Genomic DNA, 12766 nt, shown 5'->3' on the forward strand with positions numbered 1-12766 from the left:
GGCCTTTTTGGGACCTCCCACGGGCAGGTGGGGCACCCCAGAGCAGGGTCTACAATGCGCTCTGGAAGACACAGCCCTGGTTGCAAGACGGATCTAGAAGGGCGCTGATGGGGGGCCTGGGACCCAGGCAGAGGGATGGCGGCCTGTGGGGGAGGGGGTCACGCAGACAAGTGGCTTCAGCCACAGCTACTGCTCTCAGGAGTCTGCCTCAGGTGCCAGGCGCCAAGTGCTGGAGCCCTCCAAACAGCGACAGGATCCCCACGCTGGGGCTGGATGATGTAGGCCTCTCCTTCAAGCTTTGCTTGCCTGGGAGGGTGCCCAGGAGTGGGGCCTGAGAAACGTGTCTTCAGCCAAAGGACCGCCGTGTGCAGAGCACCAGAGCGGGCCAGCGGGCGGCGGCCCCCCAGGCGCGGGATCTCTCCATCCGCACTGAGGCCCAGCTCTCTGGCCCTCCATCTCGTGTAGGTAGGGTTGGCCATTCTCGGGGCACCCTGTCAGTGTGGCTGGGGGTTCTGGCGGATAAGGGGGCAGGGTGCGGAGGAGACAGGCCAGAGACGCAGGTGAGGAGCCCGCAGGAGCGCGTACGTGGGCTCGATGGCTTGGGAGATGGAGGCCCAGCTGCGCCGGCAGAGCCACCTTGATGCTAACACAATCGGCCCTCGAGTCCTCCTCAAGACAGCCGTGCATTTTATCTCCCCGACAGGGTGCAGGCCAGGCTTTGCCAGCCAAGTCTCTGGAGGTCAAGAGACAGTCCCCATTTCCCCAGCAGAGCAGACCTGCGCCTTTGGAGCTCCCAGACTGGCCTGGCCACCTGTGGGCACCGTCATCCGCCAGCACTGGGTGGGTGCTGCTGCTGGGAGAGGCCAGCAGGAACGGCAGCTTTGCAGGGCTGCAGGGCAGCATCATACAATCCAAATGGTCCCCCTCCAGTGTTCAGCCCGGAGTCACTCCAGCACAGGGGGCTGATTGAGTGCCTTGGGCCATGAGCGCAGCCAGGTGGATCTTCCCCAAATGGGAGGAAGGGGGACGGGGCGGGGGTGGGGGGTGATGAAAGCCAGCCCCAACTTTTTCCCATCTCCATACGTTTTCATGTTTTGCCTGATACGATGGTCCTAGTGCCACAGAGCTCAGCTTTCCGCCTCTGGTGATTTGTCTGCCAAGGCCTCCCACGTGAGAGCGGCCAGCAGTGGCGGCCTGACAGAGAAGCTGTACAGGGTCCCTCCAGCAGCAGGGTCCACACACAGCCCCGGGGGCTCCCCTGTGCAGCCCTGGGCCTGGCCCCAGTGCCCTGCGCTGCCACTGATGAGGAGGTGAAAGCAGCAGCAGCCTCGGAGGCTCCCAGGGAAGGCCCGCCTGGAAGCCCAAGGGCCAGAGCAGCGAGCAGGTTCTCAGCGTGAGCCTCCACAGGGGAAGGGGCCAGAGGACAAGGCAGGTGAGCCTGGCTGGTAGCCGTAGGACCTTGCTTGGGCTCACATACCGTGCCCTGAAAGTGCAGCAAAGCTTGGAGGGCCTCCCCTCTCCCCAGCCATACAGATGAGGAAACTGAGGCACCAGAGACAAAGCTGCCTCTCTCCCCTCTTTTCCAGGAAGTGACTCAGGAGAATTCAGCGCTGCTGCAGGCGGGAGCCCTGCCGCCAGGCCGCCTCCATGGAGCTGCTGGCATCCCAGCTCAGCCCGCCTCCCTCCTGGTGTCGTCCCAGCCTGGCCTTGCCTGGCTCTGATGGCCCTGAGCAGACACGCACTGGAGGCCCAGCCAGATGGCGGCCCCCAACGGCCCAGAGCGTCGTGCGGGTTCTCAGCATCCAGCATCCCTTGGGCCACATTCCCGGGGCCCAAGTCACCCTTTACTCACCAGGGAGCCCCTGTGCGCTGCCCCTGCCTCCTCCTCCCTGCGGCAGCCAGTGAGGCCCAAAGCCCAGTGAGTCCCCTGTTTACACTCAGCGGGGGCTTCTGCCCCCGGCCGGGCTCTGCCGCTACACCACTGTGGGACTCCGGGAAGCCCCTGCCTCAGTCTCCCTAGCTAGCCCACGGAGCGGGCCCCTTCGCCTCCCAGACTGGTGTATGCACAAAATGAGGTCCTGGACAGAGATGCTCATGGCCTTTGCTGCAGAGGAAAGCAAAGTGGGCCTGGTGACAAGGCCCCCCTCCCAGGCCCTCCCCCAGCGTCCTGGCCCCACCCCTTCCAGGCACTGATGCTCAAACGCTATTATTATTAGCCAGAGTCTGAGACAGGAGAATGGGAGAAGGCAGTGCAGAGGGACCTGGGAGTGGGGGGTGGGGGGTGGGGGGGATTTGTGGTTCTGCCAGATAGACCTTGTGCCCTATTCCTGTGTGACAGTAGGAGGTGGCCCTAGGGGCCAAGCTGTGCCCGCTCCTCCACGGGCCCCTTGGCTTCCCTGGCTGGAAGCAGAAGCCAGCGCAGACTCTTCGGAGCGGCCCTCCCCTAGCCCAGGTCCAGCCTAGGTTGGGTCTCCCACCCCACTCAGCTTGAGGCCCCCACGCGGCGGGGCTGTTGGGGTCCGGCGCTGCAGCCGGCGCCCGACAGAGGGTCGGTGGCGGGCGGAGCGCAGTCTTGCAGGTGGGAGGAAGGCGGCCGGGGGCGGGGAGGGTGGAGGGAGACGCTGGGCAGGCCGCGGTCCCTCCCCGCTCCCTCCCTGCGCGCCGCCGGCGACAGTGCCCCTCCTGGGCAGGGGGCGGAGAAGACGGCGACGGGAGGGGAGGAGGCGGCGGCGGAGGCGGGATTTGGAGTTTCCCTCCGCAGCGGCGGCGGCGGTGGCGGCGGCGGCGGCGGCGGCCCCTCGGCTTCAGGCGAGGCCGCCGCCTGAGGCTCCGGTGGCGCTCGGCGGCAGCGGCGGTGGCGCTTCCCGCCGCCTGGGCTTCGGAAACTTCCCGGCTGCGACGCGCGGAGCCGGCGCAGGAAGCCGAGCGGATCGGGGGTGAGCGGAGGTGAGCGGAGGTGAGCGGAGCACGCGGCTCCCCGGCACCCACCCACCCCACCCCCACCCAGCCTGGCCGCCCCCTCCGACGTGAGCTCCTCCATCCTGCACCCCAAAGTCTTGCAGCGCGCGCCCCGCGGTGCCGACGCACGCGCCCCTGCAAGACCCACTGGATCCTGCCACCTCACGCCCCCCGCATCCCGCCCGTGCACTTCCCTGTCCTCTGCCACGCACATCCCCTGCCACTTGCATGCGCGTGCACAAACCACGCACCGCAGACCCGAGTCCCTGCAGCGTACGCAGCAGCAGCCCCTAACCCAGCACCCACCACTGCCCCAACTCAAGCGAGCACCCATCCCAGACCGTGCCATGCCTCCGTACACACCCAGGCGCGCGCGCGCGCGCGCACGCACACACACACACACACACACACGCACAGACGCGCGCACATACACGGTACATCCCTGCTGTATCTGCACTAACATAGCTCCCCTCTCCGTGCCACCACCGTCTCCCAACTCCCCATGTGCTCATTACAGACACCCCACCCACGTTCCCAGCCCGGAGACACTGCGATCCACCTACCCCTGAGTGAAGCCCCAAAACTAACTCCTGCCCCAGCAGCTGACACTCCCCACGCCCCACAGCCTGGCCCAGTACCCAGCGTGCACGCTCATACACCCCAACACCCATGCCCACCTGCTGGGTTTACACCCTCCAGCACCCTGCCCCAACTCCACTGCAAATAGCCCCCAACGCCCCCAAGCACATCCGCCAGTCCCTCCCACCACCACCCCTGACACTTGAAGCCTGGGCTCTAGAGGCTGTAGTATCTGGTGGCCTCCCTTGGGTGGCAGGAGCTCACCAACCTGAGGCCCCCTGGGCGACTCGCTAAATGGACCTTGAGTCTCCCCAGCGACAGGCTTGGCCTCTTCCCTAAGAGATAAAGAAGGCACTTGGGGTGCAAGGTACTGTACTTAGATGTGGGGCTTGGGTGGGGTGGGGGAGGGGAGAAAGGGCGAGGGGGCCCAACTGGGTCCAGAGAAACGCCAGTTGCCAGGCCCGCACGTAGTAGGTCAGTTCCACGAGGACAGGAGTCCGCTGGGGTCCATGTGCCCGTCTGCTTGTGCCAGGAGGGGAGGCCTGTGTGGGGTGTTGCTGTGCGTGTCTGTGGGGCGGGGGAATGTGTGTGACCCTCTGAGCGGAGAAGCGGGATCGGCACCCTCCTGGGCTCCCTCATGCAACAATTGGTTTCATTCATTCATGACTTCTTTGTTAACAAGCATTTCTTCCGCGAGCGCCCGGCGTCTGCCAGGCCCTGCACTGGGGGCTGGGGCCCGCTTGGGGCCGGGCGCACACCCGCTCCTGCCTTGGAGGAACTCCCAGTCCAGCGAGGAGACCGACCAGGAAAAGCAGAAAGCCGTCCCCAGCGGAAAGTGGATTTGGTGGAAAAGATTTGTCGCTGGGAGTTGTGCTCCTGGCCATGTGACTGGGCCGCGACAGCCCGGAGGGAACCGTGCATTTCGGGGTGAGGGGTGAAGGGTGAGGTGGGGCGCCGCTCTCCGGAGGCTCCGGTGACCAGAGGGCGCATGCGGCGCGCGTGGGGTCTCTGGGCTGCGGCGTCCCCGCGGCCTCCCAGGGGCACTGGCCAGGCGGGGCGGAGGCCGGAGGCCCCTGGCGGGGCGCTGGAGCTGCAGGCTCAGCGCCCACCCTGCGGCGAGTGCGCGGGCTGGCTCCACCCGCCGGCCTGGGCGTGCAGCGCTACCTCCCCCGACCCAGCCCGCCCCGGGAGCTGGCGCTGCAGGGGACCAAGTGCGGGCCGGCCCGGCTGGGGGCGGGGGGCTTGGCTGCGCTCAGCCCTGCAGTGCGGAGGTGGCAACAGGTTCCAGTGTGTCCTGCTGCTGGCGCAGCAGGCGCTGCTGGCGCGGGGCACCGAGTACTCATTTGCGAGACTGCATACTGCCCCCCACACCGGTTTCCCCCGGTAGGTGGGCTTGCCGGCGGAGGGAGCAAGGTGCAGGGCAGCCCCTTCAGGAGCCGGGAGCGGCAGGCTCCCGCACAACCCCACTGGGGTGGGGGGGAGTTCTTGGAGGCAGGCTTCCTCTCTGTTCATCCGTGCCGAAGTTGCCTTACCTGCCGCGGTCATCTTCCCAGACAGACACCCCTGGCCTCCTCCAGGGACCCCTCTCCAAAAAGCCTGCCTGGGCACCTCGGAAGCCCCAAACTGCTGTGGTTAGGCACTGCGGCTTCAGGGAACTGAGTCCTGGAGCGCAGAGGAAGGAGACTACAGGAAGGGGGGCGGGGGGGCGGGGGGTCCCCTGAAAAAGGAGCAGAATCTGAACAGGCGGCAGAGGAGGGAGGCCTGGGCTGGGGGCAGGAGGACACAGCGCAGCTCCCAGGGGCGCCTGGATGCAGCCAATGGGACTCATACCAGAGGCCAGGCCACGGTGGGCTGTCGCTAAAGATGAGTCCCAGGCTGGCAGCCCCCGGGCCAGGGAGGGAAGGAAGGAGGGGGTGCTGGAGGCCACTTAGAGGGCCTGGTTCTCTCCCTAGTATCCCTTCCTTCCTTTTCTCTTTTTACTCCGTGGTTCAGGAGAGGAGTCTTCATCAGTAGCACTGACCTTGATTATCCTGAACACTGACCTTCGGGTGGTTTTGTCATACATCTTGCCTTTTACTTAGTTTCCTGGGCTAGATTCCCAGAAGTGGCCAGAGGGTGTAGATTCCTTCGCAGCTCTGGACGCATAGGACCGATTAATTTCCGAAGGGCCGGACCGATGGAGAATCCTCCGGCACCCAGCAACAGAGCAGCGGGCTGATTTCACAGCACCCTTGGCAGCACTGGGTGTACTCATTCTGAGAACGTTTTAGCAATGCAACAGGTGGGGAGGGTCACCTTGCTTCTTAAATTTACCCACATTCCATACCTGAGCTTGAACCTTTCCCCAACGGTCTGGTACCAGTTGCATTTCTTCCCTCAAGCGGTCTTTTCTGGTTCCTTTCTGGTTCCTTGCCTGTTTATCAGAGTCTTAACCTCTTGATTCATTTGTATGAGTTTTATCTTATCTGCTCTACATTTTCCTTCAACTCTGCTGTTTGCTTTCGATGGGTTTTAAGCAGGGAAGGGACACTTATCACACCCAGCATTATCTTGCTCAGGCTCTCTGTTTATTACTGACGTATCCCGCTAAACTGGGAGCATGGAGAAAGGGACCCCGACGTCCTGTGCGTTTGCCAGCCTGTGTCCGTGGAAGGCGTAGAGGCCACTGGCCTGTGATGAACAAAGGTCTGGTACAGGGCAGAGCGGGCTAGGGGGTGGTTGAGGCTGGCAGGCCTCCCTGGAAGCGGGGGGAGAGGGCTTTGGAAGCTGGGACGACACCCTGGTCAAGAGCTGTCCAGTGCAGGCCCTCAGCTAGTGCGGAGAGCAGAGGTGTAAGAGATCAATTTAAGTACAAAGTACCTGGCTCTTGACCAGGGAGGAGGCAGGGGGAGACGCCGGGGATAATTCCCAGGACAGAAGTGTGGTAAGAGCAGAGCAACCCAGTTTAGGACTGGAGGCTCAGAGCTCCTGGGTGCCTTGGGTGAAGCCTGTGCAGGGGGGAAGCCCTGGGGTTCCCCAGAAGCTGTCATCTGCGCGCCTTGCCCTTGGGCAGAGTTCGGGCCCAGAAGACAACAGCGGGTTTCTGGTCTTGCTTCCTCCTCCCCTCCATGATTTCAGTGGCATCCTGCAAAAACCCAAGGTGGTAGGTGCTTCTGATGAGCCCATTGTACAGATGGGGTCACTGGAGTCGGAGTTGGAGAGGGAGTAGGGCTAGAGGCAGCTTCTGGGACAGGGGCTCTGGGCTCTTACTTAGCCCTACCCCTCCCCCTGCCTCTGGCGGTCAACTGGCGCGGGGCAGAAGAACTGAGGCCGGTCCCCTACTGGGCCCCTGACCTGCCCTTGGCCTCTGCCCCGGCCCCTGTCCCGCTTGGGTGGAAGCCCCAGCTCAGCGCGCCACTTGGGGGCCCACCCGACCGCTTTGCTGGCACCCGTTGGCTCGCTGGCCCCCATGAGCCCGCCCCCACTGCCCCGCCCCTCCAAACGGCCACTCCACGTCCAAAGGCAGCGACTTCCAAGGTGGAAACTGGGTCCCGCTGCCAGGAAGCAGCCTGCTTGAGAGCGGCGCGGGACTCGGGGCTTCCACGTGCGCGCCTGCCCTGCCAGCCCACCGTCTTCCCCGGAGACCGGGCCCCGGGACGCCCTTACCGGGGAACGGCGCCCGGCTTTGCGCGCTGGCTTTGGCTCGGACGTCCCCGCGCGGCCGCCCGCCGCCCGATCGCGCTCCAGGTCTCTCTCCTGTTTTCCCCTCCCGGGGGCCACCAGGGCTGAGGCAGCTCCGAGAAGTCCGGACGAGGCCCTTCCCCTCGGCGCCACCTCTACTCCCCGGGTCCGCCTCTCACGCGCGCACGTCCCCAAAGTCGGAGGCTCGAACTTGGGGAGCGATCGCAGGCAGGCCGAGCGAGACCCGCCGGAAGGGGGTGTGAAAGGAGGTGACCGAACCCTTGGGCCGCCCCAGAAGGGCCCGGGAGAGGACCCGCGACTCTCAAAGGGCCCGTTGGGCACCGGGCCTTCCTCTTCTGGGGGACCCCTCACACTTCCCGCAGCGGGCAGCAGCGCCGCGAGCCCGAGTGGCTGCCTGGGGCGTTTTCCTTGGGGGGCCCGAGGCGCAGAGAGGCGCCTCCTCGCTGCGGGCGGTGGAGGGGTGTCTCTACGGGACCCCGGGCGTCCGTCTGAAGGATGCGGGCGGGGCTTCGCGGCTCCGTCTCCCCCCGGCGGCCGGGCGCGGAGAACGCGGGCTCACGCGGCGCGCCGACCCTCTCTCCGCAGCACCGGCGGTCCGACGTGCCCGGAGCCGCGAGCCCATGGAGGGCCTGGGCCGCTCGTGCCTGTGGCTGCGTCGGGAGCTGTCGCCCCAACGGCCCCGGCTGCTGTTGCTGGACTGCCGAAGCCGCGAGCTGTACGAGTCGGCGCGCATCGGCGGGGCGCTGAGCGTGGCCCTGCCCGCGCTGCTGCTGCGCCGCCTGCGGCGGGGGAGCCTGTCGGTGCGCGCGCTCCTGCCCGGGCCGCCGCTGCAGCCGCCCCCGCCCGCCCCGGTGCTCCTGTACGACCAGGGCGGGGGCCGCCACCGGCGCGGGGAGGCGGAGGCCGAGGAGTGGGAGGCCGACTCGGTGCTGGGCACCCTGCTCCAGAAGCTGCGGGAGGAAGGCTACCTAGCGTACTACCTGCAGGGTAGGTGCGGGCGCGGGCACGGGGCACCCGGCCTGGGAAGGACCCTGGGACGCTGGGGGTGGGGGAGGGGCAGGGCCACCCTTCCCAGAGGATTCTTAGGTTAGTTGACCAGACTTATTTCTTGGAAAGTTGAGTTGCCGTCATATCCCCTGAGCACGACCTTGGGCAAGCCCTTCACCCTGGGGAGCCCCAGTTTCTGAGTCTGGAATATGGGGAGAATCGGGCCAGCCTTGGCTTGGAGGATGCTCAAGAATGGAATACCAAGGGCAGGCTCCCAATTTCCTCGCCTGGGTTGAGGTCACCATCTCCTGCAGCTGCTCACCCACAAAGGAGGCAGGGGTCACAGGAGGCCAGCCGCTCTGCAAAGGCTCCGGAACCAGGAAGGGGAAAGCGAGAGAGAGAGAGAGAGAAGCAGTGAAGGCAGAAGAAGGCAGAGATGCATCCCATCATAGTCATGGCAGCACTGAGACAGGCCTCTTTGTCCCTTGATGAGCCAAACACACACCCAAAGGTCTAGTGTAGGAACAGAGTTCCCATGAACCAACAGAGCCAGCTCCGCACCTCCCCATGGTGGGGAGGGGGGCGGTGTGTGTCCCCAGACTGTCATCCCTTGCTGCATTCTGAAGTGTTGGGTCTCCAGGCCGCCACCCCCCCCCCAGCCCAGGAAAATAGATGTTATCTGTAGACGAAGGAGTTGCTCCCTTCTTGGAACTTTGAATTGATCCAGGTAGAACCTTGGACTCTCTCCCAGGATCCAGCTCTTGGGGTGCCCCTGGTTGTGTTGGATGGGAGGTGGCCACCCATCTAGACTACGAGCCCTCGTGCTCACCTCAGCTTGGACCCGAGGCTGTAAAATCCCCTTGGGATGGGGGGTGGAGCTCTGCCTAAGCCCAGAAGCTCCCACCTCCAGCAGCCCAGTGGGTAGTCGCTGTCTGAGGAACAGCCACCAGTGCCGAGCTAAGGTGGTCAGGCTGCGGAATCAAGTTCCCTTTGGGAACATCTGCAAGCCACCTTGGGGGTTGGAGTTGTCCGGGGTTATTTCCCTATCCCACCCCCCGCCGCCAGGGGTGCTTGGCCGCCCCAGTGGCCTGCTCCCCAGGGAACTGTGCCCTTCTCCTCTCCCAGGTGGCTTCAGCAGATTCCAGGCGGAGTGTCCCCACCTGTGTGAGACCAGCCTCAGCAGCCGAGGTGGCCCCAGCACAGCCCCAGGGCCCAGCCCCGTGGTGGGGCTGGGTGGCCTCTGCCTGGGCTCTGACTGCTCTGATGCCGAATCTGAGCCGGACCGCGATGGCATGAGCTGTGGCCTGGATTCGGAGGGTGCCACACCGCCCCCAGCAGGGCTGCTGCCCTCCTTCCCTGTCCAGATCCTGCCCAACCTCTACCTGGGCAGCGCCCGGGATTCAGCCAACGTGGAGAGCCTGGCCCAGCTGGGCATCCGCTACATTCTCAACGTCACCCCCAACCTCCCGAACCTCTTCGAGAAGAATGGTGACTTTCACTACAAGCAGATCCCCATCTCAGACCACTGGAGCCAGAACTTGTCCCAGTTCTTTCCTGAGGCCATTGCATTCATCGGTGAGTCTGCTCTGCCTCTTCTTCCTCCCTCCCTGCCCCCCACCCCAGGCCTGGTTCTGGGGCCTCTGCCCTTCCTTCAGGACGGCTCCTCCTGGCCTTAGCCCCCATCCCCAGAACCCAAGCCTGGACCAGCACTGTTGGGGTCTGGGCGGTGCTGGAACCAGCTCCCAGAGGCCACCATCCAGAGCCGAAGGGCTCCTCGGGCAGGACAGGGCCCCCAGGCCAAAGGTGGCCAGAGCCACCTGGTTCCACGAGCAGGGCTGGGCCGGGCCCGCCTGTCACCCCGCCTCCCCCTGTGCCCCCACCTAGATGAGGCCTTGTCCCAGAACTGCGGGGTGCTCGTTCACTGCCTGGCGGGCGTCAGCCGCTCTGTCACCGTCACCGTGGCCTACCTCATGCAGAAGCGCCACCTCTCCCTCAACGATGCCTACGACCTGGTCAAGCGGAAGAAGTCCAACATCTCACCCAACTTCAACTTCATGGGGCAGCTGCTGGACTTCGAGCGCAGCCTTCGGCTGGAGGAGCGGCGCGCCCAGGAGCGCAGCAGCGGGGGGCCCAAGTCCTCGGCCTCCGACCCGCCCTCCTTCTTCACCACCCCTACCAGCGACGGTGTCTTCGAGCTGGACCCCACATAGGGGCCCGCTCCACCCCCCAGAGGGTGCCCCTGACCACCCGCGGGCTGGCGGGGAGGTGGGAGGGGGCTCAGCCGGAAGCAAGGGGGGGTGGGGGGGAGCGCAATACCTCAGGGGAGGGCTGTTGGGAAGAGGCCAGAGCCAGGAGCCCCTCCAGAGTGGCTGCGGGGGAGACCTGTCCTACCCACTTGAAACATCCACGGGAATCCTATTAAATGTGCCTATAAGCTGGGCCAGGGCCACGGGCCTGACCCGTGCCGCTTTCGGGCGGAACCACGCTCCAGAACCTGCCTCTTCTGCGACTGTTACTTTTTTGTTTGGGGGGTGGGGGGTGGGGGGAATTCCCATTCCAAGGGACAGATCCAGGTGGCTGCCCATTCTTGGGCCTCGAGCCTCCCTGGAGCTGTTCCCTGCAGAAGGGTGTGTGCCTGCTCTGGGGACCCGCTCACAGTCCCACCCCTGTCCCCAAATGGCCGCTTCTGGGGAGGGGCTCACCACCAGCTGGTCACCTCCCTGCTTTTCTGCCAAGGCCTTAGGCCCCTTGGGGCTGAGGGCCTCCCCGTGGACATGGGCTCGGAGGTGCCCTGGCTGCAGGGCATCCACACCGAGGCCCCTTTCCCGGGCCCGCAGCTCCTTGCAGGCCGGCGCTGCAGGGGCGGGTGTGGCCCGGGGAGCAGCCGAGCCGTTCCAGGCCACACATCTGGCGCCCTGTTTATCCACTTGACGTTTGAAAAGATGCTTTTTTTTCCTCTTCCCCCAGATGTCTTAACAGGGATCACTGGGGCTCTTTGTGACCGAGGGCAGCCACACTGCCGCCAGAGGAGATGGGGGTCTCAGGGCAAGAGCTGGGGGTGGGGAAGGGGAAGGAGGCGGCCTGGGTTTGGCTGCTGCGGGTCCCGCAGAGCCACGGTTGGTTGATCTGTGGGGCGGGGAAGGGGCCAAGCTGCATACACAGAGTCATTCACTGCAGGTCACACCCCTGGTGGGCGGTGTGCATGCACACGTGTGTGCATGAGTCCGCGCTCACACACCCAGCCCAGGGCCCCCAGTCCTTGCTGCGGGACCATCTCACGCTTGGGAATCCACACCATGGTTGCTTTCTTGAATTGTTCCTGAATAAACTCTTTCTGTAAGATAGCGAGCGAACAGGAACCTGTTTCCGGAGCACCCTGGGGGACTTGGGGGAAGGTGGACAGGGGGCCTCCTGAGAGGGGCGGGGTGCGCAGAGCCGCCTGCCACGGGGCTGGTGGGGGCTCCCGCACTACCAGCCCTCGCCATGATTTCCCATCTGGGCCCCACGCTGCCTGCCAGCCCAGCCTCCCACAGAACCGAGCATCGGCTCTTGAGCCATGGGCCCCTACCCTGGGCCACACATCGAACAACAGACCCCAATGATGCTGAGTGTCTGGTGCTGTGGAGACGTCATGGGAGCAGGGACCCAGCACTGACCCCAGGGTTTGGCAGCCGAGCCGCAAGACTTGGCCTGGCGTCAGAGCCCAGCCTCAGGGTGGGCTGACGGGAGCCACAGGAGGACGGGAGAGGGGAGAGAGAGGGGCAGACTTGCACGTCCAAGCTCATGGCTCTCCAGCTGACGCGGCGTGGAATTTGGTCCTTGGACTGCAAAGTGACAAATGAGGCTCCTCCTGGTAGTCGGTTAAGTGTCCAGCTCTTGGTTTCGGCGCCGCTCGAGATCTCAGGGTCCCCCCTGTGCCGGACTCCATGCTCAGCGGGGCTCTGCTGCCCCTCCCCCTCTGCCCCTCCACCCACTGGTGCGCGCACACTCTCTCTCAGTTCTTTAAAACCATGATTTCCAGCCACAGAGACACGGCAAGAGGTGGAAGGGAAGCCGGAGGGTGGGTGGGAACAAGTGCTCCGACTCACAGTGAGGGTCCTTGAGTCCAGAGGAGACGGCCCCTGGGCTAGCATCTGTCCAGGGGGCGTCCACACCCGGGAACCAGGAGCCCAGGCCACCCCTCCTCCTTGAACTCCTTCCTCCAGCTGTCCAGATGCCCCCATGGGAGCTGGGCGATGTTGCCTGGGCCCCCACATGAGGCTAGCATTCTTGACGGGCAATGCTCTCGATGGGCATGGTTGGCAGAATATCAGCCCCCCAAAGATGGCCGCATCCTAAATCTGGGCCCTTGTGAACATGTTACCTTAAGTGGCAAAAAGCACACCGCAGACGTGATTAAGTCAAGGGTCTTGAGATGGGGAGACTGTCCTGGATTACCTGGGTGGGCCGGAACATCGTCCCAGGCGTCTCTACAAGGGAAAGGGGGATGCAGGAGAGAGAGAGGAGGAGACTCCACGGACGAGTCTGTTGTTCTGCCCTTCCCAGCTTCTAGCGGCCGCCT

At 64.8% G+C, this 12766-nt stretch overlaps 1 protein-coding gene across 6 annotated transcripts; it reads left to right on the top strand.

Annotated features, from left to right (window-relative positions):
- Positions 1-2346: 2346 nt before the first annotated feature.
- DUSP9 (dual specificity phosphatase 9) lies at positions 2347-11549 on the top strand. Of its 6 annotated transcripts, none has more exons than XM_032331428.1 (5): positions 2347-2452; positions 2850-2946; positions 7804-8205; positions 9331-9780; positions 10090-11549. In XM_032331428.1, exons 3-5 carry the CDS (start codon positions 7839-7841, stop codon positions 10413-10415), a joined length of 1143 nt encoding a protein of 380 aa, XP_032187319.1. In that variant the 5' UTR covers positions 2347-2452; positions 2850-2946; positions 7804-7838; the 3' UTR covers positions 10416-11549. The 6 variants fall into 6 exon arrangements, 5 of the variants coding, with proteins under 5 accessions (XP_032187319.1, XP_032187315.1, XP_032187318.1 ...); XM_032331427.1 differs by lacking the exons at positions 2347-2452; positions 2850-2946 and adding exons at positions 3856-3904; positions 4220-4464; XR_004282689.1 differs by lacking the exons at positions 2347-2452; positions 2850-2946; positions 10090-11549 and adding exons at positions 2993-4464; positions 8536-8716 and having other exon boundaries at positions 9331-9418.
- Positions 11550-12766: the final 1217 nt, after the last annotated feature.

The sequence above is a fragment of the Mustela erminea genome, chromosome X (assembly GCF_009829155.1).
Source record: "Mustela erminea isolate mMusErm1 chromosome X, mMusErm1.Pri, whole genome shotgun sequence".
NCBI lineage: Eukaryota > Metazoa > Chordata > Mammalia > Carnivora > Mustelidae > Mustela > Mustela erminea.

Coding starts and splice junctions, on each gene's coding strand:
- DUSP9 (XM_032331424.1), top strand. CDS start 3,918: ATGTGGGGCTTGGGTGGGGTGGGGGAGGGGAGAAAGGGCGAGGGGGCC. Junction 4,465..7,803: donor AGGGAACCGTGCATTTCGGG/GTGAGGGGTGAA, acceptor CTCTCTCCGCAG/CACCGGCGGTCCGACGTGCC. Junction 8,206..9,330: donor CCTAGCGTACTACCTGCAGG/GTAGGTGCGGGC, acceptor CTCCTCTCCCAG/GTGGCTTCAGCAGATTCCAG.